This window comes from Salvelinus alpinus, chromosome 20 (genome assembly GCF_045679555.1).
Source record: "Salvelinus alpinus chromosome 20, SLU_Salpinus.1, whole genome shotgun sequence".
In the NCBI taxonomy this organism is placed as follows: domain Eukaryota; kingdom Metazoa; phylum Chordata; class Actinopteri; order Salmoniformes; family Salmonidae; genus Salvelinus; species Salvelinus alpinus.
Window position 1 is genome coordinate 25,994,522 of NC_092105.1, and position 27,943 is coordinate 26,022,464.

The following is a 27,943-nucleotide window of genomic DNA, read 5'->3' on the forward strand; positions in this document are numbered from 1 at the left end:
AGTGCAGTCACAAACATAATCACTATCAATATTCTGTCTGAATCCTCAGGGAAAGCTGGGTGATGGGTGAGGCTGTGTGTAATGTTTGGCTGAGTGTTGACATCACCTGCTGCACTTGTTCCATCCTCCACCTGGCAGCCATCGCTCTGGACCGCTACTGGGCCATCACTGACGCAGTGGAGTACTCACGCAAACGCACCGGCCTCCGAGCTGGCATCACTGTCGCCGTCGTCTGGTTCCTGTCCGTCCTCATATCCCTTCCCCCTCTGCTGTGGAGGAACCATGGTGGGGGGCCAGAGGAGGACCAGTGTCTGATAATACACCACCACATCGCCTTTACCCTCTACTCCACCCTGGGAGCCTTCTATATTCCCCTGCTCCTCATCCTCATCCTCTACTATAAGATCTACAGAGCAGCTCAGACTCTGTACCTCCGCAGGGGGGCCAGCAGAGCCAGCCAACACTCCTCCATGGTCAACGGAACCACCCTCCCCTCCTGCCCCACTGACGGAGATCCCCAGAGGCCAGACACCCTGAACCCCCCGGAAAAGTCCTACTCAGACCCCTCCACGGAGGGCGACCGCGTGCGCATCGCCGTAAAAAGTCCCCAGAGCGAGTCGAGGCGGGAGCGTGAATGTGGGTTGAGACGGCAGCGTATCTCAGGGACCAGGGAGCGACGTGCTGCATCTACGTTAGGACTGATACTGGGGGCCTTCGTGGTCTGCTGGATGCCTTTCTTCCTGAAGGAGGTGATCGTCAACACGTGTGGCTCCTGCAACACCTCCATAGAGCTGGCTGACTTCCTCACCTGGCTGGGGTACCTCAACTCCCTTATCAACCCTCTCATCTACACTATCTTCAACGAAGACTTTAAGAAGGCCTTCCAGAGACTGGTCAGGTGTAGGCTTCGCCTCTGACACGGGCAGGGAGGACACACATTTGTATTTTATTTAACCTTTATTTAGGCAGGGTGGAGTCCCATTTAGACCAAGGTACCTCACACATACAATTATCTGTAGGGTCCCTAAATTGAACAGTGAATATCAAACACAGATTCAACCACAAAGACCAGGGAGGTTTTCCAATGTCTCGCAAAGAAGGGCATCTATTGGTAGAAAACGACATTGAATATCCATTTGAGCATGGTGAAGTTATTAATTACAGTTTGGAGGGCGTATCAATACACCCAGTCACTACAAAGATACAGGCGTCCTTCCTAACTCGGTTGCCGGAGAGGAAGGAAACCGTGATTTCACCACGAGGTCAATGCTGACTTTAAAACAGTTACAGAGTTTAAAGGTACAATATTCAGAAATCACTCCACCATTTCCTGGTTGCTAAAATTCTAATACTTCGCCTAATTTCAGTTTGTGACAAAACAAGCAATTTATAGTGTAGAGAATCATTGCAACATCTAAACTGCTGTGAAAAATCTTTTATATTATATATATTTAAAAATATATTATATTTCCAACTGTTTGAAGCTGGTGTACATAACTGAAAGTAAAAGACGCAAAAACGATACTTAAGAACGGGAAGCATAGAAATAGAACACAGAACAGATCTACCACTTCTTATGTTTGCTTTCAATGAGAATGACAGTCTATAACTCACATTTCTATGTGCATTTTGTCGGGTCGCCCAAAAACGTACATATTGAAACTTTAATGGCTGTGATAGGAGAAAACTGAGGATGGATCAACATTGTAGTTACTCCAAAATACTAAACTAATTGACAGGGTGAAAAAAAGTAAGCCTGTACAGAATACATATATTTCAAAACATGCATCCTGTTTGCAACAAGTCACTAAAGTAAAACTGCAAAAAATGTGGCAAAGAAATTAACTTTACAGTGCTGTCACGGCCGTCGAAAGAAGTGGACCAAAGTGCAGTGTGGTAAGCGTACATTTCCTTTTATTATAGAATGTCACCAACAAAACAAGAAACAAAATAAACGACCGTGAAGCTTCCGAGGGCTATAGTGCCACTAACAAAGTCAACTACCTACAATCACAGGTGGGAAAAAGGACTGCCTAAGTATGATTCCCAATCAGAGACAACGATAGACAGCTGTCCCTGATTGAGAACCATACCCGGCCAAAACATAGAAACACAAATCATAGAAATAAAGGATATAGAATGCCCACCCAAATCAGGGCGTGACAAGTGCCCTCAGAAAGTATTCATACCCCTTGACTTATTTCACATTTTGTTGTGTTATAGCCTGAATTCAAAATGGATTTTACTTACATTTTTTTCTCACACATCTACACACAAAAAAACATAATGACAAACGAAGTATAAACCCCCTGAGTCAATACATGTTAGAATCAACTTTGGCAGCAATTACATCAGTGACTCTTTCTGGGTGAGTCTCTAAGAGCTTTGCACACCTGGATTGTACAATATTTGCACGTTCTTAAAAAAAGTATTCAAGCTCTGTCAAGTTGGTTGTTGATCATTGCTAGACAGTCATTTTCAAGTCTAGTCATATATTTTCAAGTCGATTTAAGTCAAAACTATAACTAGGCCACTCAGGAACATTCAATGGCGTCTTGGTAAGCAACTCCAGTGTATATTTGGCCTTGTGTTTTAGATTATTGTCCTGCTGAAACCTGAATTTGTCTCCTAGTGTCTCTTGGAAAGCAGACTCAACCAGGTTTTCCTCTAGGATTTTGCCTGTACTTGGCTCTATTTCGTTTTCTTTTCATCCTAAAACAACTCCCTATTCTTGCTGATGACAAGCATACCCATAACAAGATGCAGCCACCACCATGCTTGACAATATAAGGAGTGGTACTCAGTGATGTGTTGGATTTGCCCCAAACATAACTCTTTGTATTACATTTTTTTGCCCTTTTCCTTTAGTGCCTCACTCTGTCCATTAGGTTAGTATTGTGGAGTAACTACAATATTGTTGATCCATCCTCAGTTTTCTCCCCAAAAAACAATAAACTCTATAATTTAAAAAAAAGTAACTATTGGCCTCAAGGTGAAATCCCTGAGCAGTTTCCTTCCTCTCTGGTATTGGAGTTTGGAGGATGCCTGTGTCTTTGTTGTGACTGAGTGTATTGATACTATCACGTTGGTATGAAGAGATTCGGGAGACAGGCGCAGGAATGCGTAATAGTTTTTTAAAATTAAGCCCAAATTACGGCGTGCCGTGTAAAGGCACGGGAACGAAGACCAAACAAACACGTAACAAAACACAGGGTAGAAACCCAAAACAAAAGAGCGAGGAGTACCTCGAATAAATAACACATGCGCACAATGTTTAACACACGGGATGAGACCTGTAATCATCTGCGCAATCCACAATGGCACAAAAGCCCAAAACACACAGCACAGGTACTCACACGCACCAACGGACATTGGAACAATAATGGACAGCCCAAACCAAAGCGCACACTTATACAAGTGCTAGTCAGTGGGAATAGGGGACAGGTGTGCTTAATGAAAATTCCGGAGGGATCCGTGACAGATACACCATCCAAAGTGTAATTAGTAACTTCACAATTCTCAAAGGGATATTCGATGTCTGCTTTTTTACACATCTACCAATAGGCAATATTCTTTGCAAGGCATTGGAAAACTACCCTGGTCTTTGTGGTTGAATCTGTGTTTGAAATTCACTGCTCAACTGAGGGACATTATAGATAATTGTATGTGTGGGGTACAGAGATGAGGTAGTCATTCAAAAATCACGATAAGCACTTTATTGTACACAGAGTGAGTCCATGCAACTTATTATGGGACTTGTTAAGTATATTTTTTCTCCTGAACTTATTTTGGCTTGCCATAATAAAGAGGTTATATACTTTTTGACTCAAGACAGTTTAGCTTTTAATTTTTTATTAAATTGTAAAAATGTCTAAAAACATAATTCAACTTTGACAGTATTTTGTACAGGCCACAAAAAATATAATATGAATCCATTCTAAATGCAGGCTGTAACACAACAAAATGTGGATAAAGTCAGGGGTGTAAATACTTTCTGAAGGCACTGGATGTCCTGAAGTTGCTTACCAAGACAACATTGAATGTTCCTGAGTGGCCTAGTTACAGTTTTGACTTAAATCTGTGTAACGCTCGTCGTAATCCTCCTCGTCTGAGGAGGAGCAAGGATCGGACCAAAGCGCAGCGTGGTTTGAATACATACTTTAATTATTTAGACGAAGACGAAAAACACTTGACAAAATACAAAACGACGTAAACGAACGAAAACAGTACCGTGTGGCGAACAAACACAGACACGGCAACAATCACCCACAAACAAACAGTGAAAACAGTCAACCTTAATATGGTTCCCAATCAGAGACAATGACAAACACCTGCCTCTGATTGAGAACCATATTAGGCCAAACAATAAACCCAACATAGAAACACATAACATAGAATGCCCACCCAGCTCACATCCTGACCAACTAAACAAGACTGAACAAAGGAAATAAGGTCAGGAACGTGACAATCTGCTTGAAAATCTATGGCAAGACTTAAAAATGGCTGTCTAGCAATGACTAACATCCAACTTGAGAGAGCGTGAAGAATTGAAAAAAGAATGACATGCAAATATTGTACAATCCAGGAGTGGAAAGCTCTTAAGAGACCCAGAAAGACTCCCAGCTGTAATTGCTGCCAAAGGTGATTCTAACATGTATTAACTAAGGGGGTTGAATACTTATCTAATCAAGATATATTAGTGTTTTATTTTTTATAAAGTTTTTACCAATGTTTTTTTTTATCCACTGACATTATAGACTATTTGGGGTAGATCATTGACAAAAAATTACAATGAAATCCATTTTAATCCCACTTTGTAACACAACAAAATGTGGAAAAAGTCAAGGGGTGTGAATACTTTTTGAAGGCACTGTAAATCTTTAGTGACAGAAGGAATTTCAAGAGTTACCATACCCGGTCACAGGGATGGCTATCTCGTACTTCTCTAGGTTAATAACGATGTTAGGTTGTTGTAATGTTACATGCACGCACACACACACACACACACACAAGCATGTGCACGCCATTCAGTTCAGAGTTGTGTTGGATCCGGGATAGCATGTGACTGCCTGAGATCAGAGACTATCAACAGAATAAACACAAGAGACGTTAAATCTTTACCCGGAGGAAATTACCTGTAATACTCTGCCAAGAATAATGGACACTCCAGCCAGGTCAGTCTAATGGGACTGGCACATTGCTGAGCTTTGGAGGAAAGTTAAGAGGACCTCAGATCCATAAGAGTCTATTTATAGAGAGCCATGAGGTCATCATCTCCTTGATGTTTGATTGGGTTACTGTTGTAGTCGGGATGGTGTTTAATGACATTGAAGGGACGATGTTTAAATGAACAGACAGAAACTGGTTAAACTGTAGGATGAAACTCTGGACTTAAACCATCAGCCTCGATCATTGCAAGGTCTTAGAATAGCTGATCATGGTGTTTCTGTCTGTTATATAACTATCAACCTGCCCAAGCTAGTAGACATATCTGAAATATAACATATCAAAAGTTTTGACTTATTCTCCTAACAATATTTGTTGTGATCATTGTTTTTGTTGATGCTACAAAAGTAGTGATTAAAGTTATGATACTCAATCAGTGTTGTTAATAAGCTAGATATTCCACTTCTACAGTGCAACTTTTGTGTTATATCCCATATGGGTACTTTATATTCTGTGTCTTAATACAGAGATCTCTATAGCCCATTAAAGAGAGCTGAGAAAGTTGCTCCACCATTGTCATCCACCCATAGCACAGAGAGCTCTGATCCAGAGGCACAGCAGGCTAATGAGTGTGTCATTAAGAGAGGAGGTGCTAGAATACTGATTATTTTACTCCCACTCATAAACTTAGAATAGTGTATGTATGCTTTTCTTACTGTAAGTACAGAGCGCAATGTTTGTGAGGCAAATGTAAGGAGATTTGTTTTTGAAATAAACAACACAATGACAAGGTTTCAAAATGTTAATTTGATACAGTGTGTTCTCTTGAAAAGAATACGATGCAAGAAAGAGGGGTCATGGTGTTATGGAGAGTTCCATCATGATGCCTCCCCAACAGAACATGCCTCCACTCTGATGGTTCTGTTACCTCAGACTATGGTTCCCTCCACACCCAGATGGTATTTATGTATCTATATCAGTCTAAAGATGAGTTATGTTATGATTCATACAGTATGAATCATATCTCACCTTTAACCTATATGCATTTAAATACCATCTGGGTGAGGAACTAATACAATTTTACATCATTCTGAGGCAAGGAATAGCTGGTCTTAACAGTATCTTAATAATAGTATATGTGTGTAGTAGTTGTTGAGTAGCGATATTAGCATGTGTAATTTGGTGCTTGTTTATATAATATCTTATGTTGCAAAACATGCACTATGTCCTGCGTATCAAAGACTACATGCACTATATGATTTAATTTTTTTTTTTTTTTTGTGAGTGTATTATTTTACAGAATGTGGAACAGGTTCTTGAACAGGTTGATAGATTCATCCCAGCACTGAGCACAGAAGGCTACAACAGCAGTGACGGTCCCTCACACTGTAAGCACGAGCACAATGTCAGAATAGGTATGTGTATATGTATGTATTGTGTAATGGCGCCGCCCTCAGGATGACAGCAGATTTGCAGGTTTTTCATTTCCGGTTTAGGAAAAATGCACATAATTCAAACTGACAACACAAATTAGACAACAAGTTAACTGTGCTTTTGGAGTTTGTTGAAAAACAATAGATCTGTGTGAAACCTCAAGATGAACAACGAATCGTCAGAGAGCGAGTTGGACGTTACGGTTGAGAGGCTGAAAATGAAATATCTGGAAAGGAAACGGGTTAGTAATGTGTATATATCTAACAAGCAAACTAGCTAAATATTTAGCTAGCTTACAGTAACTAGCTAGCCAGGTAGATAGCCTTAGCTAGCAGGTTTGATTGTTCCCTTGGTAACGACCCCGAGTGTTCCAGCTAGCTAACTTCGTTTGTTAGCTAGCTGGATCACTCGGAGTCGTTACCAAGAGAACAAGCAAACCAGCAAACTCTTATCGACTTAGTTAGCTAGCTAAATAGTTAGCTAACGTTAGTTGGCTTGTTATTACTAGTACTAGGTTGTGCACGTACGTTGCAGTGACTGAACATGCTATAGCTCACTATTGCCTTTTGACAGGTATCTACAGAGCAGAAAGCACCTGCGCTGAGTGGAAGACACTACGATGGTGGGCAGCAGAGAGTTGTGACGTCCCCCAGGTCTAGACGCACCACCACCAGAGAGATGAGAGGTTACAACAGAGCTTTACAGGAACTGTTCCAGGCTGTCACCAACCCTCCAGACAGGTCAGTCTTTCTCCCAGCATTTCTTTCAGACCAACACCTTGTGTTATAATTGATGGGGCCAAGCTACCATATGCCACTGATGTGTCCCTGTCTGCTTACCCAGGTTGTACAGTGACTGTAGTCGGGGTGACAGTGAGGAGGACCTGAGTGAGAACTATACTTTCAGCTCTCTCCTGGACACACAGATCCACTACACAGAGACAGGTGTGTGTCGGGTCTTCTTATATTCAGCATGTCTCAACAGATGAAGCTAGAGTATGCATTATTTTTTATCATATTAATCATACCAATACTGCTTTCTTCAAAATGAAAACACTTGACAAAAAAACAGTGTATGAGTTTTTCTGTTTCAGATATGACCCTGCCCTCCAGCCTGGCCCGTACCTTGGGCTCCCGAGAGACTGAGTCCACCGTAGGCCTGGCCAGAGAAGAGGAGGTGAGGGGGGAGAAAGGGGTGAGGCAGCAGCAGTCCTCCCCTGTCCTCTCCCCCTCCTGCCCCTCAGTGATGGGACAGGTCTACCAGGAGATGCTGCACATCTACCAACAACTACAGGCAGAACGTTTGAGCCAGCTGCAGTGGTCGGCCCAGCTCCAGGACAGAGAGAACAGACTGCTACAGCAAGAGGAGGTAAACACACATCTTCAGCAATCCCTCAAGGTTGAATATGATCTCTTCCTCACAGGTTTTTTTTTAAGTGCGTTGTGTTAGCGGTTCTGAACATCTGTGTATTCCGTCAGAGCCGCAGTGAGGAGGTGAGTCAGCTACAGGAGCAGCTGAGCGAGAGAACCAGGGAGAACAAGAGGTTAAAGTCCAGCTTCAACTCCATCAAGGAACTCAACGACAACATGAAGAAACAGGCAAGCATCTGCTTCAGCTGGCTGCATTTAACCTAAGATCATGTGTCATGATGTCATGTGACTGTCTTCCATTGTACAGTGCATTCAGAAAGTATTCAGACCCCTTGACTCTTACCACATTTTGTTATGTTGCAGCCTTATTCTTATTGATTAAATCGTTTTCCCCCCCTCATCACTCTACACACAATACCCCATAATAACAAAGCAAAAACATGTTTTTCAAAATTTTTGCAAATGTAGTAAAAAATCGGGTTCAAGTCTGTGCTCTGGCTGGGCCTCTCAAGGACATTCAGAGACTTGTCCCGAAGCCACTCCTGCATTGAACCCGATCGAACATCTCTGGAGAAACCTGAAAATAGCTGTGCAACGATGGTTCCCAGCCAACCTGACAGAGAAGAATGGGAGAAACTCCCCAAATACAGGTGTGCCAAGCTTGTAGCGTCATACCCAAGAAGACTCGATGCTGTAATCGCTGCCAAAGGTGCTTCAAGAAAGTACTGAGTAAAGGGTCTGAATACTTATGTAAATGTAATTTCTTTATGTATTTTTCTAAAAACCTGTTTTTGCTTTGTCATTATGGGGTATTGTGTGTAGATTGATGAGGAAAATAAACAGGCTGTAACGCAACAAAATGTGGGAAAAGTCAAGGGTTCTGAATACTCTCCGAAGGCACAGTATATGTATGTATATTTATATAAATATATATATATGTGGGTATGTATGTCTGTGTGATGTGCGTATATACAGTTGAAGTCAGAAGTTTACATACACCTTAGCCAAATACATTTAAACTCAGTTTTTCACAATTCCTGACTTTTAATCCAAGTAAAAATTCCCTGTCAGTTAGGATCACCACTTTATTTTAAGAATGTGAAATGACAGAATAATTGTAGAGTGATTTATTTCAGCTTTTATTTCTTTCATCACATTCCCAGTGGGTCAGAAGTTTACATACACTTATTTAGTATTTGGTAGCATAGCCTTCAAATTGTTTAACTTGGATCAAACGTTTTGGGTAGCCTTCCACAAGCTTCCCACAATAAGTTGGGTGAATTTTGGCCCATTCCTCCTGACAGAGCTAGTGTAACTGAGTCAGGTTTGTAGGCCTCCTTGCTCGCACATGCTTTTTCAGTTCTGCCCACAAATATTCTATGGGATTGAGGTCAGGGCTTTGTGATGGCCACTCCAATACTTTGACTTTGTTGTCCTTAAGCCATTTTGCCTCAACTTTGGAAGTATGCTTGGGGTCATTGTCCATTTGGAGGACCCATTTGCGACCAAGCTTTAACTTCCTGACTGATGTCTTGAGATGTTGCTTTAATGTATCCACATAACTTTCCTTTCCTCATGATGCCATCTATTTTGTGAAGTGCACCAGTCCCTCCTGCTGCAAAGCACCCCCACAACATGATGCTGCCACCCCCGTGATTCACGGTTGGGATGATGTTCTTCGGCTTGCAAGCCTCCCCCTTTTTCCTCCAAACATAACGATGGCCATTATGGCCAAACAGTTCTATTTTTGTTTCATCAGACCAGAGGACATTTTCCGAAAAGTACGATCTTTGTCCACATGTGCAGTTGCAAACCGTAGTCTGGCTTTTTTATGGCGGTTTTGGAGCAGTGGCTTCTTCCTTGCTGAGCGGGCTTTCAGGTTATGTCAATATAGGACCTGTTTTACTGTGGATATAGATACTTTTGTACCGGTTTCCTCCAGCATCTTCACAAGGTCCTTTGCTGTTGTTCTGGGATTGATTTGCACTTTTCGCACCAAAATACATTCATCTCTAGGAGACAGAACGCGTCTCCTTCCTGAGTGGTATGACGGCTGCGTGGTCCCATGGTGTTTATACTTGCGTACTATTGTTTGTACAGATGAACGTGGTATCTTCAGGCATTTGGAAATTGCTCCCAAGGATGAACCAGACTTGGGAGCAATTTATTTTCTGAGGTCTTGGCTGATTTCTGTTGATTTTCCCATGATGTCAAGCAAAGAGGCACCGAGTTTGAAGGTAGGCCTTGAAATACATCCACAGGTACCCCTCCAATTGACTCAAATTATGTCAATTAGCCTATCAGAAGTTTCTAAAGCCATGATGGAATTTTCTGGAATTTTCCAAGCTGTTTAAAGTCACTTAACTTCTGACCCACTGGAATTGTGATGCAGTGAAATAATCTGTCTGTAAACAATTGTTGGAAAAATTACTTGTGTCATGCACAAAGTAGATGTCCTAACCGACTTGCCAAAACTGTAGATAAGAAGAAATTTGTGGAGTGGTTGAAAAACACATTTTAATGACTCCAATCTAAGTGTATGTAAACTTCAGACTTAAACTGTGTATGTGTATATATATATATATATATATATATTTATTATTATTTATTTACAAAAAATGTATATGGGATTGGAAAGGATGCAGACAATTACTTTGATGGAAGCTACAATCTATCTGCAATAATAATCCTGATCAACCCCCTAAGAGAAAAATAATAATTATATATATATATATATATATATATGTGTATATATATACTCCAGTATAGATTGGGCATTTGGTTATTGTCCTGCTGAAAGGTGAATTCGTCTCCCAGTGTCTGGTCGAAAGCAGACTGAACCAGGTTTTTTGCTAGGATTTTGCCTGTGCTTAGTTCCATTCAGTACATTTTTTTTATCCTGAAAAACTTCACAGTCCTTAACGATAACAAGCATTCCCATAACATGATGCAGCCACCGCTATGCTTAAAAATATGGAGAGTGATACTCCGTAATGTGTTGTATTGGATTTGCCCCAAACATAACCCTTTGTATTCAGGACAAAAAGTTAATTGCTTTGCCGCACTTTTTGCAGTAATAATTTAGTGCCTTGTTGCAAACAGGATGCATGTTTTGGAATATTTTTATTCCGTACAGGCTTCCTTTTTTTCACTTTTATGTTAGTATTGTGGAGTAACTACAATGCTGTTGATCCATCCTCAGTTTTCTACTATCACAGCCATTAAACTCTGTAACTGTTTTAATGTCACCATTGGCCTCATGGTGAAATCCCTGACTGGTTTCCTTCCTCTTCGCCAAGTGAGTTAGGAAGGACGCCTGTGTCTTTGACTGGGTGTATTGATACACCATCCAAAGTGTAATTAATAACTTCACCATGCTTTTTTTTTTTACCCATCTACCAAGCATTGGAAAACCTCCCTGGTCTTTGTGGTTGAATCTGTGTTTGATATTCACTGCTCAAACTGAGGGACCTTACAGATAATTGCATGTGTGGGGTACAGAGATGAGGTAGTGATTCAACAATCATGTTGCTCCCGAGTGGCGCAGCGGTCTAAGGCGCTGCATCTCAGTGCTAGAGGCGTCACTACAGACCCTGGTTCGATCCAGGACTGTGTCACAACCGGTCGTGATTTGGACTCCCATAGGGCGGCGCACAATTGGCCTAGCGTCGTCTGTTTTTGGCCGGGATAGGCTGCCATTGTAAATAAGAATTTGTTCTTAACTGACTTGCCTAGTTAAATAATGAAATACTATTATTGCATACAGAGTGAGTCCATGCCACTTATTATGTGGCTTGTTAAGCAAATATTTACTCCTGATCTTATTTAGACTTGCCATAACAAAGAGGTTGAATACTTATTGACTCAAGACTGTGAATACTTTCTGAAGGTACTGTATGACTGTCTCAACTGACCACAGGAGGGCGCTGGTTCTGATTGATCACTTAGTTAGAACGTTGTGTAGTGAGTTGCCCTGAGTAAAAGTGTTTTAACTGTTTGTGTTGTATGATTGTATTGTGTTCAGCTGAATGAGCTGAGTGAGCAGAACAAGCGTCTGGAGAACCAGTTCAGGAAGGTCCAGGCTCGGCTAGAGAACCTTCAGGTAGGAAGACACACAACAAGCAAAATAGACCTGTGTTATTCAGACCCTCAACCCCTATACATACTGTCTGTTCATTTACATGTGATTTTCTCTCTCTCTCTAGAGGAAGTATGAATACTCCATGGCACAGAAAGGGAGAGAGAACGTTTGTCAGAAGGCCATTGAGTCCAAACCTTCTAAACCCGAGAAAAAAGCCACCTCCAAGCCAGCCAAGGTGTGTATATGGCATTTCCACTGAGAACGGTGGGTACTGACTACTAGTGTTATTACTGTGTTAACTGTGATTGTAGCTAATGCAGCCCTAACCCCACACATACTCCCTGATGAAGACTCATAGACTGGTACCGTAATTATTCTAATCAACAGTGGTGGTGGTTGTTTCTAACTACCTTTTAAAGTCCAATTTCCTGTCAATGTGGTTGTTTGGAAAACACACCATTTAGTATAGCCAGACTCTAACCAAACTGGTTACTGGTTGTCTCATTCTGCAGGGTAGTGTAAGTCCCGCCCCTCTCAGGCTGCTGGCTTTGCTATTGGATTGGATTCTAGACAGACAGACGTTTCCTCCAGTAGCAGGAGACAGCAGAACAGCCCAGGGTCAGCAGCACACGTCACCAGTGGTCTCTCTCCACGACAGGTGCTCTAAGGTGGGAGAACTGGACTAGTCCAGGGGGTCGTTTTGGCTTATTACGCTATGTGTTTATCTTGTTATGATGTCCCAGGCTTTGTGTTGATCCTGTGTTTTGTAGTTTATAATGTTTTGTTTATATTGTGTTGTTGTCGACCTCCTGTCTCTAGGTTTTGCCTCTGTTGGTTGAGCAGCTGCAGCAGTCCTCTGCGTCACCAGACCCCTCTGGTACCCTGTCCCTGATCAAGTTTATATACTGGAGCCTGAGAGAGATAGACAACAGCATGCAGGTAATACACAACACCACGCAACAACACAACACTACACAACACAAACTGAGAATGCATTCTCTTCCCAGCTGTGAGAAGAAAGTAGAATTTTGTTTTCATGCTGTAAACATTGTTATTGAATCCCTTGTGTCGGACTGTGTCCTGTGCTGGCCTGGCCAGTATGTGGTTAATTAGTGTGGGGTACATTAGAAGTTATCAAGTTGTATTAGTCGTATGTAGAACAGGCTGTGTGTCTGTCTGGAGAACAGACATCGCACTGACAGAGAGAGGCTCAGACCCAACTGGATAGAATCTCTGTCTGGTTCTCAATGAAAACTCCCAGCCCAGATAGTCAACAACAAGCATGGATGCCATCCCGGATCCAACGCATCTCAGAACTGAAACGCGGGGAGTGTGTTTGTTTGTCTGGCAGTGTCAGGGCAACCATTTGATGTTTAAACTGGAATCTCATGCTGTAGCATTACAGCAACGTGTTGAGGGAGAACCACAAGGCCAGAAACATAATCACAACGCTGGACTCCCACTGACTAACTGTGGGTACGTGTGTCTCTGTATGTAGCCGGTGGCTCTGTCGTCCACTTTGCGGCGTCTGGGGGAGGAGGTGTCCAGGGTTCCGACCCAGCAGCAGGACCCCAGCGGCCCTCTGAAGACCAGGGGCCCTCCTCTACCTCCCTCTCTATACAGGAGCCTCTGTCCCCACACACGTCTCCTCTCCTCCCTCATCATCCTCAGGACCATCACCCAGGGTAAAACCCTGCACCACTACATATACACACAATGTCTAATGCAAACACTTATCCAATAATTCTATATTCTTCCTAAATCCAAGGGATATCCTTTGATATGTCTGTCAATTCATTTTTGGTGTAGTTATGTGAAGTCCCCAGCAGAGGGCAGTGTGGTTTTCCATTGGGTATGAATACAGGTTTATTTAATTGTCTCTTTCTAGTGAGTGTGTGACTCACAGTAGTACTGTGCTCTATAGAGTGCCGTGCAGCTATCAATCAATCACCCAATCAATCAAATGTTATTTGTTTCGTGCTTTTCACAAATACATTTGTTAGCAAGTTCTTAACAGCAACCCAGGCCTAAACCCCCAAAGGGCAAGCTTTCTGCCAGGTTGGCTTAGCTCTGTCTCTGGATGGACATGAAACTGGTTTGTTCATATAGGAAGAATATTTCTTCTTAGTTCTTTAATAGGTACCATGTCAGACTGAGGTATCAGGCTTCAAAAAGCTTTTAACCGTCTACAGAAAAACATCTGAACTAATAAAAACCTGTCTACAGACAGAGACAGAGACAGAGACAGAGACAGAGACAGAGACAGAGACAGAGACAGAGACAGAGACAGAGACAGAGACAGAGACAGAGACAGAGACACAGACACAGACAGAGACAGAGACAGAGACAGACACAGACACAGACAGACAGAAGGGGTTAGAATGAGGCACGTAGCTGTTCATGCTGTGGGTCTGGGTCGTGTAAAGAAAACAAAGCTTTCTGGAAATACAGTGCCTTAATGGGTTTGGACCAGAGAGAGAGGGAGGCAGGCAGGCAGGCTTTGGGTCAGGGGGGTTCTGGTGTACCCCTCCAGCCCCCTGGCTAGGCCAGTTACAGACTACAGTGCTGTGTATCTGGAGATCATCAGTGACACAGGCCCCATAAAGATGTCTTCTCAGTAACCATGATGTCTCTCCTAGCCACTCTCACGCTGTCTGCTTATACTGGGTTGTTCATTATCCACTACTCCTGTCTGTACGGCTCTGACTAGGGGAGAGAGGAGCAAGCAGACATGCAGGGCAGAACAGCAGTTTGTCAGGGTCACATTCAGAGTGTCAGCTCCAGTGTGATTTATCCCTGGGGCTTTAGACAGACCTGTTCACTGATCTCCCATGTCTCGGTGAGCCTCCAGCTGGGATGGGATAAGTGTTGGTAGCAGAGAGATGGGGGTTGGATTTCAGTGGCAGTGTCCAGGTTATCTGTGTGACCTAACTCCTCTTTTCCCTCCAGCTGACATCTTAGCCCAGGTGTTGGACTCCCTCCACAGTGACCTGGTGTGTGTGGATGTCCGGGGGCTGTTTCTTCAGTACGGGGGAGTGTCTGTCCTCCTAGCCCTGCTCCGAGGAGGGAAGGGGGGGCTGCAGACCCCCGTAGACATCCTAATGCAGCTCAGCACAGAGTCACGTAAGTATAGATACACTACTTCTCTCACTATTAATCAAAGGTAACCTGTGTGTGGTGTGAAATGCATATCCCACTCCCCCTGAGACACCCTCAGAGAGTGGGGTCACGGCCACTGACGCCGACCCTGGTTAAGTGCCTTGCTCAAGGGCAGATCGAGAGATTTCACCCGGTCTGCTCGGGGATTCGAGCTAGCAACCCTTGGTTACTGACCCAACGCTCTAACCACTAAGATACCTGCCACCCTCAGTCAGTGCAGCTCAAAGACCCATGAGTATGGAGACACCCCACAGATTCCCACCACAGTATACTCTCTCCATAACAGTACAGTTACAGTATGCTCCAATTATGTGCTTTATGTTTGACTAATTTGTGTCATTGGCTGATACTGAACAAAGTGTGTGTGTGTGTGTGTGTGTGTGTGTGTGTGTGTGTGTGTGTGTGTGTGTGTGTGTGTGTGTGTGTGTGTGTGTGTGTGTGTGTGTGTGTGTGTGTGTGTGTGTGTGTGTGTGTGTGTGTGTGTGTGTGTGTGTGTGTGTGTGTGTGTGTGTGTGTGTGTGTGTGTGTGTGTGAGAGAGACACTGAGCAGAGCTAAGCTCTTGGTCCACTAAAGTCTAGTGTGGCAGGTTGAGATCTCAGCACCCCACTATGATTTATGGGAGAGCTGGTGATTAGCGTGGTTTACAGGGGAGTAATGAGGTGAGTGTGAGTGAGGCCATGACGGAGAGTTGGGGTTCACACCTGAAGGTCACCACTAAACCGCCTGACACACACCTCCCCTGTCTTGTACTACTGCAGGCTTGCTGTGTCTGCCTACAATGCAGCCTCCTCGACCCCTGTACAGTTCGGTATGGCTGGGTTCCTTCATGCAGTTCACACCAGAAGGTCAACTCAATTCCCCCTCTGTGGCTGCCCTGTTAAGGCGCCTGCATACTAGGTTGGGTTTGGTCCTAGCAGAACTCGGCTAGGCAAAGTGAACGTCTGTGCCTCGCATACTCCCTTAAGACTTTCGCTTAAATAATCAGAAAAAACTGGCAAAAGTACTGTTTGTCCATCTTGAGGCCATAGCCAGTATACATTTCCTCAAAATGGTCTGAATGAATCTAAGATAACACAAGAAATGTCATGATTTTTACAGTTTTTGCCTAAGATGTTTGGTGCAGTATTTCTCAAGAAAAAATGTTTGCATGAAAACATGCTGTCTCTCGTTGAATGACAACAAACACTTAATTGAAGAACCCCTACTGTTGCCTCAAGAAAACATTTTGTGACACAAACAGCCGAAGACAAAACTAACAAAAACGTCACAAAATGTTGTATGTACACAAACTGTTTTGGATGGGAAGCATGCGGACGCCTTTATACAGTATGCCTGCATAGTGTCTGTCACAGACACACACACACACACACACACACACACAGAGGTCTGGTTCACACCTGCAGGTCACCCTCTCCCCAGTGTGTGTCCTGTCCTACAGTAGGCCTGCTTAGTGTCTGTGCCCAAGGCAAAGCCCCCATATAACTCTCTCAGGCTATATTACAGTAATCCAGTCCATGTGTCCTATAGAGACAGGGGGAGAACCAGGGGGGACCATAAAGAGAACCCCCTCCCCCCTAAATCAGCCTGGACATGGACCGTTCTACCACTGACCCATAGTGTTTGAAGTTTCTCTCCCCTGTCACACATACAGTAAGGCTGAAAGAGCCTGAAGAGAGGAGAGGCTAGGGACCAGATGGAGGTGTCTAGCTCTCTGCTACAGTAACAGGGATGGACCTCCTGGGTCTCTGCCAGTCTGCTAAAGTACAGTAGCTACAGTAACACCATGAGGCTGTCTCTAAAGCAGATTGCTTTTTCACGCACAATTACTCTACTCTTTTATTCCCTATTGAACCTATCACAGGGAAAATAAATGTTTGAATTGAATCCCCCAGGTCATTTTTGTATGTGTTTTTTTGTGCGAGTATGTGTTCTCAGTCAACTGAACTAGTAAAATAAAAAATGTGTTGACTGTAAAAATAGAAATGTGGCTGAATTTTGGGGCAGTTCTCTGTTGGTTATGAGAAGTACTGTGTCATGTCGGATCAATGACTTTGTCACATATTCTACAGTCGTGGCCAAAAGTTTTGAGAATGACACAAATATACATTTTCACAAAGTCTGCTGCCTCAGTTTGTATGATGGCAATTTGCATATACTCCAGAATGTTATGAAGAGTGATCAGATTAATTGCAAAGTCCCTCTTTGCCATGCAAATGAACTGAATCCCCAAAAAACATTTCCACTGCATTTCAGCCCTGCCACAAAAGGACCAGCTGACATCATGTCAGTGATTCTCTCGTTAACACAGGTGTGAGTGTTGACGAGGACAAGGCTGGAGATCACTCTGTCATGCTGATTGAGTTCGAATAACAGACTGGAAGCCTCAAAAGGAGGGTGGTGCTTGGAATCATTGCTCTTCCTCTGTCAACCATGGTTACCTGCACGGAAACACGTGCCGTCATCATTGCTTTTCACGAAAAGGGCTTCACAGGCAAGGATATTGCTGGCAGTAAGATTGCACCTAAATCAACCATTTATCGGATCATCAAGAACTTCGAGAGCGGTTCAATTGTTGTGAAGGCTTCAGGGCTCCCAAGAAAGTCCAGCAAGCGCCAGGACCGTCTCCTAAAGTTGATTCAGCTGCGGGATCGGGGCACCACCAGTACAGAGCTTGCTCAGGAATGGCAGCAGGCAGGTGTGAGTGCATCTGCACGCACAGTGAGGCGAAGACTTTTGGAGGATGGCCTGGTGTCAAGAAGGGCAGCAAAGAAGCAACTTCTCTCCAGGAAAAACATCAGGGACAGACTGATATTCTGCAAAAGGTACAGGGATTGGACTGCTGAGGACTGGGGTAAAGTCATTTTCTCTGATGAACCCCCTTTCCGATTGTTTGCGGCATCCGGAAAAAAGCTTGTCCGGAGAAGACAAGGTGAGCGCTACCATCAGTCCTGTGTCATGCCAACAGTAAAGCATCCTGAGACCGTTCATGTGTGGGGTTGCTTCTCAGCCAATGGAGTGGGCTCGCTCACAATTTTGCCTACGAACACAGCCATGAATAAAGAATGGTACCAACACATCCTCCGAGAGCAACTTCTCCCAACCATCCAGGAACAGTTTGGTGACGAACAATGCCTTTTCCAGCATGATCGAGCACCTTGCCATAAGGCAAAAGTGATAACTATGTGGCTCGGGGAACAAAACAACAATATTTTGGGTCCATGGCCAGGAAACTCCCCAGACCTTAATCCCATTGAGAACTCAATCCTCAAGAGGCGGGTGGACAAACAAAAACCCACAAATTCTGACAAACTCCAAGCATTGATTATGCAAGAATGGGCTGCCATCAGTCAGGATGTGGCCCAGAAGTTAATTGACAGCATGCCAGGGCAGATTGCAGAGGTCTTGAAAAAGAAGGGTCAATATTGACTATTTGCATCAACTTCATGTAATTGTCAATAAAAGCCTTTGACACTTATGAAATGCTTGTAATTATACTTCAGTATTCCATAGTAACATCTGACAAAAATATCTGAAGACACTGAAGCAGCAAACTTTGTGGAAATTAATATTTGTGTCATTCTCAAAACTTTTGGCCATGACTGTACACTTATGGTTGTGATTGTAGTCTGTCCAGCCTTTTACCATACTGCCTGACTGGCTCTGATTTGACTTATCTGGGAGAAACATGCTGAGATCTATGCCTCCCTGTAAGACAGAGTTAACACTGACAATATGGACTCTGCTTGACCTGAAATCATATAGATTTACTCTCGTTGGCTGAGTGGAATTGATTAGCATCTGTACTACGACTGGAACACTTCAGCTGGGTTTCTGATCCATTCTGCTCGCAGCAGAGGCTGGTTGTACAGTTATAGGCCCGATGATGGGATGACTGAGCAGGTTAACAAGAGTAGACAGGACTGTGTAGGGTTCTTCAGTGGAACTGTCTGTCTGCCTGTGTGTAACAGTGCCTGTTAACTATCATCAATCATTTGAATAGCCACGCTAGCTTCACCCTCATGTGGGTGCTAGCAAGCATGCTAGATAGTGCTATGCAACAATAGCCAATCCAGTAGAGGCTGGAAGCTATAGTGAGCTTCGATTGGTAAATCGTGCCGCGATATCACAGAGTATTTGCTCTAACTTCCGGCGCCGAAAAGAGATGGCTGCCTCGCTTCGTGTTCCTTGGAAAATATGCAGTATTTTGTTTTTTTACGTGTTATTTCTTACATCGGTACCCCGGGTAATCTTAGGTTTCATTACATACAGTCGGGAGGAACTACTGAACATACGATTAACGTCAACTCATCATCGTTCCTACCAGGAATATGACTTTCCCGAAACGGATCCAGTGTTTTGCCTTCCACACAATACAATGGATCTGATCCCAGCCGGCGACCCTGTGCGACGCCGAAAAAGGGGAAAACGTGGCGGTCTCGTGGTCAGGCTTCGGAGACGGGCACATCGCGCTCCACTCCCTAGCATACTACTCGCCAATGTCCAGTCTCTTGACAATAAGGTTGATGAAATCCGAGCACGGGTAGCATTCCAGAGAGACATCAGGGATTGCAACGTGCTCTGCTTCACGGAAACATGGCTAACTCAAGGGACGCTAACGGAGTCGGTGCAGCCAGCTGGTTTCTTCATGCATCGCGCCGACAGAAACAAACATCTTTCCGGTAAGAAGAGGGGCGGGGGGGTATGCCTTATGATTAACGAGAAGTGGTGTGATCATCATAACAACACACAAGAACTCAAGTCGTTCTGTTCACCTGATCTAGAACTCCTCACAATCAAATGTCGACCGCATTATCTACCAAGGGAATTCTCGTCAATCATAATCACAGCCGTATACATTCCCCCCCAAGCAGACACATCGATGGCCCTGAACGAACTTTATCTGACTCTTTGTAAACTGGAAACCACACACCCTGAGGCTGCATTCATCGTAGCTGGGGATTTTAACAAGGCTAATCTAAAAACAAAACTCCCTAAATTCTATCAGCATATCGATTGTGCTACCAGGGCTGGAAAAACACTAGACCATTGTTATACTAATTTCCGCGACGCTTATAAGGCCCTCCCCCGCCCCCCTTTCGGAAAAGCTGACCACGACTCCATTTTGTTGATTCCAGCCTACAAACAAAAACTCAAACAACAAGCTCCCGCGCTCAGGTCTGTTCAACGCTGGTCCGACCAATCTGAATCCACGCTTCAAGACTGCTTCGATCACGCGGATTGGAATATGTTCCGCATCGCGTCCAACAACAATATTGACGAATATGCTGATTCGGTGAGCGAGTTCATTAGGAAGCGCATTGACGATGTCGTACCCACAGCAACGATAAAAACATTCCCAAACCAGAAACCGTGGATTGACGGCAGCATTCGCGTGAAACTGAAAGCGCGAACCACTGCTTTTAACCAGGGCAAGGTGACCGGAAGCATGACCGAATACAAACAGTGTAGCTATTCTCTCCGCAAGGCAATCAAACAGGCTAAGTCTCAGTACAGAGACAAAATCGAGTCGAAATTCAACAGCTCAGACACAAGAGGTATGTGGCAGGGTCTACAGTCAATCACGGATTACAAAAAGAAAACCAGCCCCGTCGAGGACCAGGATGTCTTGCTCCCAGACAGGCTAAACAACTTTTTTGCCCGCTTTGAGGACAATACAGTGCCACTGACACGGCCCCCTACCAAAACCTGCGGGCTCTCCTTCACTGCAGCCGAGGTGAGTAAAACATTTAAACGTGTTAACCCTCGCAAGGCTGCAGGCCCAGACGGCATTCCCAGCCGCGTCCTCAGAGCATGCGCAGACCAGCTGGCTGGTGTGTTTACGGACATATTCAATCAATCCTTATCCCAGTCTGCTGTTCCCACATGCTTCAAGAGGGCCACCATTGTTCCTGTTCCCAAGAAAGCTAAGGTAACTGAGCTAAACGACTACCGCCCCGTAGCACTCACTTCCGTCATCATGAAGTGCTTTGAGAGACTAGTCAAGGACCATATCACCTCCACCCTACCGGACACCCTAGACCCACTCCAATTTGCTTACCGACCCAATAGGTCCACAGACGACGCAATCGCAACCACACTGCACACTGCCCTAACCCATCTGGACAAGAGGAATACCCATGTGAGAATGCTGTTCATCGATTACAGCTCAGCATTTAACACCATAGTACCCTCCAAACTCGTCATCAAGCTCGAGACCCTGGGTCTCGACCCCGCCCTGTGCAACTGGGTCCTGGACTTCCTGACGGGCCGCCCCCAGGTGGTGAGGGTAGGTAACAACATCTCCACCCCGCTGATCCTCAACACTGGGGCCCCACAAGGGTGCGTTCTGAGCCCTCTCCTGTACTCCCTGTTCACCCACGACTGCGTGGCCATGCACGCCTCCAACTCAATCATCAAGTTTGCGGATGACACTACAGTGGTAGGCTTGATCACCAACAACGACGAGACGGCCTACAGGGAGGAGGTGAGGGCCCTCGGAGTGTGGTGTCAGGAAAATAACCTCATACTCAACGTCAACAAAACAAAGGAGATGATTGTGGACTTCAGGAAACAGCAGAGGGAGCACCCCCCTATCCACATCGACGGGTCAGTAGTGGAGAAGGTGGAAAGTTTTAAGTTCCTCGGTGTACACATCACGGACAAACTGAACTGGTCCACCCACACAGACAGCGTTGTGAAGAAGGCGCAGCAGCGCCTCTTCAACCTCAGGAGGCTGAAGAAATTCGGCTTGTCACCAAAAGCACTCACAAACTTCTACAGATGCACAATCGAGAGCATCCTGTCGGGCTGTATCACCGCCTGGTACGGCAACTGCTCCGCCCACAACCGTAAGGCTCTCCAGAGGGTAGTGAGGTCTGCAGAACGCATCACCAGGGGCAAACTACCTGCCCTCCAGGACACCTACACCACCCGATGTCACAGGAAGGCCATAAAGATCATCAAGGACAACAACCACCCAAGCCACTGCCTGTTCACCCCGCTATCATCCAGAAGGCGAGGTCAGTACAGGTGCATCAAAGCAGGGACCGAGAGACTGAAAAACAGCTTCTATCTCAAGGCCATCAGACTGTTAAACAGCCACCACTAACATTTAGCGGCCGCTGCCAACATACTGACCCAACTCCAGCCACTTTAAAAATGGGAATTGATGGAAATTATGTAAAAATGTACCACTAGCCACTTTAAGCAATGCCACTTAATACAATGTTTACATACCCTACATTACCCATCTCATATGTATACAGTGGGGAGAACAAGTATTTGATACACTGCCGATTTTGCAGGTTTTCCTACTTACAAAGCATGTAGAGGTCTGTAATTTTTATCATAGGTACACTTCAACTGTGAGAGAAGGAATCTAAAACAAAAATCCAGAAAATCACATTGTATGATTTTTAAGTAATTTATTTGCATTTTATTGCATGACATAAGTATTTGATACATCAGCAAAAGCATGAACTTAATATTTGGTACAGAAACCCTTAGTTTGCAATTACAGAGATCATACGTTTCCTGTAGTTGGCTTGACCAGGTTTGCACACACTGCAGCAGGGATTTTGGCCCACTCCTCCATACAGACCTTCTCCAGATCCTTCAGGTTTCGGGGCTGTCGCTGGGCAATACGGACTTTCGGCTCCCTCCAAAGATTTTCTATTGGGTTCAGGTCTGGAGACTGGCAAGGCCACTCCAGGACCTTGATGATGCTTCTTACGTGAGCCACTCCTTAGTTGCCCTGGCTGTGTGTTTCGGGTCGTTGTCATGCTGGAAGTACCCAGCCACGACCCATCTTCAATGCTCTTACTGAGGGAAGGAGGTTGTTGGTCCAAGATCTCGACGGTACATGGCCCCATCCATCCTCCCCTCAATACGGTGCAGTCGTCCTGTCCCCTTTGCAGAAAAGCATCCCCAAAGAATGATGTTTCCACCTCCATGCTTCACGGTTGGGATGGTGTTCATGGGGTTGTACTCATCCTTCTTCTTCCTCCAAACACGGCGAGTGGAGTTTATGACCAAAGAAGCTCTATTTTTGTCTCATCAGACCACATGACACGTTCTCCCAGTTCCTCCTCTGGATCATCCAGATGGTCATTGGCAAACTTCAGACGGGCCTGGACATGCGCTGGCTTGAGCAGGGGGACCTTGCGTGCGCTGCAGGATTTTAATCCATGACGGCGTAGTGTGTTACTAATGGTTTTCTTTGAGACTGTGGTCCCAGCTGCTCTTCAGGTCATTGACCAGGTCCTGCCTGTGTAGTTCTGGGCTGATCCCTCACCATTCCTCATGATCATTGCATGCCCCACGAGGTGAGATCTTGCATGGAGCCCCAGACCGAGGGTGATTGACCGTTCATCTTGAACTTCTTCCATTTTCTAATAATTGTAGCCAACAGTTGTTGCCTTCTCACCAAGCTGCTTGCCTATTGTCCTGTAGCCCATCCCAGCCTTGTGCAGGTCTACAATCTTATCCCTGATGTCCTTACACAGCTCTCTGGTCTTGGCCATTGTGGAGAGGTTGGAGTCTGGTTGAATGAGTGCTTCTGTGGACAGGTGTCTTTTATACAGGTAACGAGATTCAAATCAGGTGCAGTTAATACAGGTAATGAGTGTGCTACGAATCAGGAGGGCTTCTTAAAGAAAAACTAACAGGTCTGTGAGAGCCGGAATTCTTACTGGTTGGTAGGTGATCAAATACTTATGTCATGCAATAAAATGCAAATTAATTACTTAAAAATCATACAATGTGATTTTCTGGATATTTGTTTTAGATTCCGTCTCTCACAGTTGAAGTGTACCTATGATAAAAATGACAGACCTCTACATTCTTTGTAAGTAGGAAAACCTGCAAAATCGGCAGTGTATCAAATACTTGTTCTCCCCACTGTATGTATATATACTGTACTCTATATCATCTACTGCATCTTGCCATCTTTATGCAATACATGTACCACTAGCCACTTTAAACTATGCCACTTATGTTTACATACCCTACAGTACTCATCTCATATGTATATACCGTACTCTATACCATCTACTGCATCTGCCATGCCGTTCTGTACCACCACTCATTCATATATCTTTATGTACATATTCTTTATCCCTTTACACTTGTGTGTGTGTGTAAGGTAGTAGTGTGGAATTGTTAGGTTAGATTACTGTTGGTTATTACTGCATTGTCGGAACTAGAAGCACAAGCATTTCGCTACACTCGCATTAACATCTGCTAACCATGTGTATGTGACTAATAAAATTTGATTTGATTTGATTTGATTTGGAAGTTCAGCTTTCCCCAACTTAGGTCCCGCCCTGTTCACCCTCTCTCGCCCATGCTCACATCACCCACCGGTCCCCCCGCCTACGTCACTCCCTCCAAATAAAATAAATGGCTTCCGTTGTTTCATCACGCACATCGTCTTCAGTTAACAGTTACCGTAAGGTTCTTCAGAGTCTGTATACCTATCTAGGTGTTTCCTCTCTGCAGGGTATCTGTCTGAGTTCCTGTCTGCTTGCAGTACTGAAGAGTTCTTCCGTACTGCAGCTCTCCTTGTGAAGAACCCCAGACTAGAACTTCCTCTTCTGGAGAAACTCTCCATCATCCTACAGAAACTCTCCAAGATCAGGTGAGACAAACTGATCATGTTCTTCAGTCTGGACTCAGAATCATGATTAGCTAAATCAGGCGTGTTATTGCAAGGTTGGAACCAAAACCTGAACCCCCCCCCACACCACCATTAGTGGAGTTGGAAACCCCTGGGTATTGTGTCGGTAGATGATGTCATGGTTTCCTGTATAGGTTGTGATGAATGTTGTCAGGCTGTAGATGAGAGGTGACCCACAGCACCTTCCAGCAGAACCCTCCATTTAACCCTGTATAGGACCAAAGAATATCTAATAATATAGGACCAAAGAATATCTAATAATATAGGACCAAAGAATATCTAATAATATAGGACCAAAGAATATCTAATAATATAGGACCAAAGAATATCTAGTAATATTGGACAAAAGAATATCTAGTAATATAGGACCAAAGAATATCTAATAATATAGGACCAAAGAATATCTAATAATATAGGACCAAAGAATATCTAATAATATAGGACCAAAGAATATCTAATAATATAGGACCAAAGAATATCTAGTAATATTGGACAAAATAATATCTAGTAATATAGGACCAAAGAATATCTAGTAATATAGGACCAAAGAATATCTAATAATATAGGACAAAAGAATATCTAATAATATAGGACCAAAGAATATCTAGTAATATAGGACCAAAGAATATCTAGTAATATAGGACCAAAGAATATCTAACAATATAGGACCAAAGAATATCTAGTAATATTGGACCAAAGAATATCTAGTAATATAGGACCAAAGAATATCTAGTAATATAGGACCAAAGAATATCTAGTAATATAGGACCAAAGAATATCTAGTAATATAGGACCAAAGAATATCTAGTAATATTGGACCAAAGAATATCTAGTAATATTGGACCAAAGAATATCTAGTAATATTGGACCAAAGAATATCTAGTAATATTGGACCAAAGAATATCTAGTAATATTGGACCAAAGAATATCTAGTAATATTGGACCAAAGAATATCTAGTAATATTGGACCAAAGAATATCTAGTAATATTGGACCAAAGAATATCTGGTAATATTGGACCAAAGAATATCTAGTAATATAGGACCAAAGAATATCTAGTAATATTGGACCAAAGAATATCTAGTAATATTGGACCAAAGAATATCTAGTAATATTGGACCAAAGAATATCTAGTAATATAGGACCAAAGAATATCTAGTAATATAGGACCAAAGAATATCTAGTAATATAGGACCAAAGAATATCTAGTAATATAGGACCAAAGAATATCTAGTAATATAGGACCAAAGAATATCTAGTAATATAGGACCAAAGAATATCTAGTAATATAGGACCAAAGAATATCTAGTAATATAGGACCAAAGAATATCTAGTAATATAGGACCAAAGAATATCTAGTAATATTGGACCAAAGAATATCTAGTAATATAGGACCAAAGAATATCTAGTAATATAGGACCAAAGAATATCTAGTAATATAGGACCAAAGAATATAGGACCGTTTTATTACAAGATCCGGTGCATTTGTAGCACATGTGGTGCTAGGTATACTATCATTCATAGACCCAGTGTTACATACTCTGTTTTCTGGTTTTCACAGGAAGAACAGGCGGCTGTTTGAGCTCTGCTCTCTTCATCTGCTGCTGCAGGAGATGCACAGAACAACTGACCCTACACTCACCTTTTTGTCATTGAACCTTAGCTCTATACTACTCAATCTGAAATAACACACACGTATAACCTTATTGTGGTGGTGACTTTTTCTTTTTCTTTAGTTTTGTAATATGTTTTTATATGATCTTAACCTATATGTTGTACATTGTTTTGAACATGTTTACCATCTGCTATGAAATGAGCATCATGTTGGGAGAGGCTATAATGTTTGTCTCATGCATTCTGAGGTAAAGATGATTTCACTAGGAAGCTTTTAAAAGCAATAAACGAAGAAATTATGGGAAACAGTGTTTGATTTCTCTGTCATATAGTTGTGAAATACATTAGTTTATGTCACATATGTTTTCTATAAACTAGTTTGTTTGTTATGGACTAAAGCTGGAAGTGTTTAACGAGTCCAGAATGGTTCTGTTTGGTGACGGTGAGGAGAATATCACACTGACAGACATTTCAGATCTCTCCTCTGTAAAGAGCCCTGTTTGTCAGTATGTTGAATAAAAAATATAATTTAAACTTTGCTGGTTCGTCAGGGTGTTGGTCCCTGTTCACCTTGGAATTTCAGGCAAACTGTTTATAGGATAGTTTGCCTATTATTATACAGACTTTTCTAAAATGTTGGTCTGCTGCTTAGTTTCTTCATCACCTCACAAAATAAAAGTCCTGCATAAGTGTGTGGTGTTGGCAAGCAAGCGCTGCAGAACGGTCTTGTGGGGGTGCATGAACCAGTTACTTTAGTAAGGCTCTATAACAGTCCTAAACACTTACTGCTTCAGAACCTGTCACTGATTTATTGACTTTCATTACTCACTATGGGCCACAGTGGGCCTGCTATATGTCTCTCACACACACACACACACACAGCCCCTGCGCAGCGTCAGGCCCTGAGCTGCGGTCCCTCTAATTTATGTTGGTGTTTCCCAGTAGAGTAGGTCTCAGTGGAAACTCAGTTAAAGATTCCCTGGCCTCCAATCTGGCTAGTCTACCTCATGAGAACATTATTTACCTGTCTAATGTTAGTGGCTACGCTTCACCACAGATATAAAGTCAGTCCATGATGTTGGAATTTACAGACTACCAAATGTATATTATTTCTCTGAGTTGGCTGAGTCATAAGATGGCAGCAAGGTGATGCAGTTAAGGCATTGTGCATCAGTTATGTACTTGACTGTAAATCTAGTCCTGAGAGAGTGTACTGTGAGTGGAACCATGTGGTTGGCAAAGTGCTTGGTGAGAGAGCGAGCATGACCACAGCGGCCTGTTGGCCTGGGTATTCACTCCTTATTAATGAAGGAGACTGGGTCTTGTCCTGAGCTCTCTCTACCTCCCTGTACTATTCAGTGCCTCCCTCTACTTCTACTTTCTTATACACTGTTTATACAAAGTATGTGCACCCCTTCAAATTAGTGGATTTGGCTACTATAG

General features: G+C 43.4%; 2 protein-coding genes across 2 annotated transcripts in view; both read left to right on the forward strand.

The window, feature by feature from the left end:
- The window catches only part of LOC139546568 (5-hydroxytryptamine receptor 1F-like), a 41,643-nt gene extending 35,675 nt beyond the window's left edge, over window positions 1-5,968 (forward strand). The window contains exon 4 of the mRNA XM_071355105.1: window positions 50-5,968. Within this exon, the coding sequence (XP_071211206.1) occupies window positions 50-917 (868 nt within the window). The 3' untranslated portion in view covers window positions 918-5,968. The remainder of the gene's footprint in view (window positions 1-49) is intronic.
- Window positions 5,969-6,620: 652 nt separating this feature from the next.
- On the forward strand, window positions 6,621-27,038 carry LOC139546569 (coiled-coil domain-containing protein 138-like). Its single transcript, XM_071355106.1, has 13 exons — window positions 6,621-6,841; window positions 7,174-7,340; window positions 7,444-7,544; window positions 7,694-7,968; window positions 8,079-8,198; window positions 11,995-12,072; window positions 12,176-12,286; window positions 12,564-12,719; window positions 12,871-12,990; window positions 13,550-13,736; window positions 15,001-15,174; window positions 24,710-24,848; window positions 26,448-27,038. Exons 1-13 carry the CDS (start codon window positions 6,764-6,766, stop codon window positions 26,572-26,574), a joined length of 1,833 nt encoding a protein of 610 aa, XP_071211207.1. The 5' UTR covers window positions 6,621-6,763; the 3' UTR covers window positions 26,575-27,038.
- The last annotated feature ends 905 nt before the right edge of the window (window positions 27,039-27,943 follow it).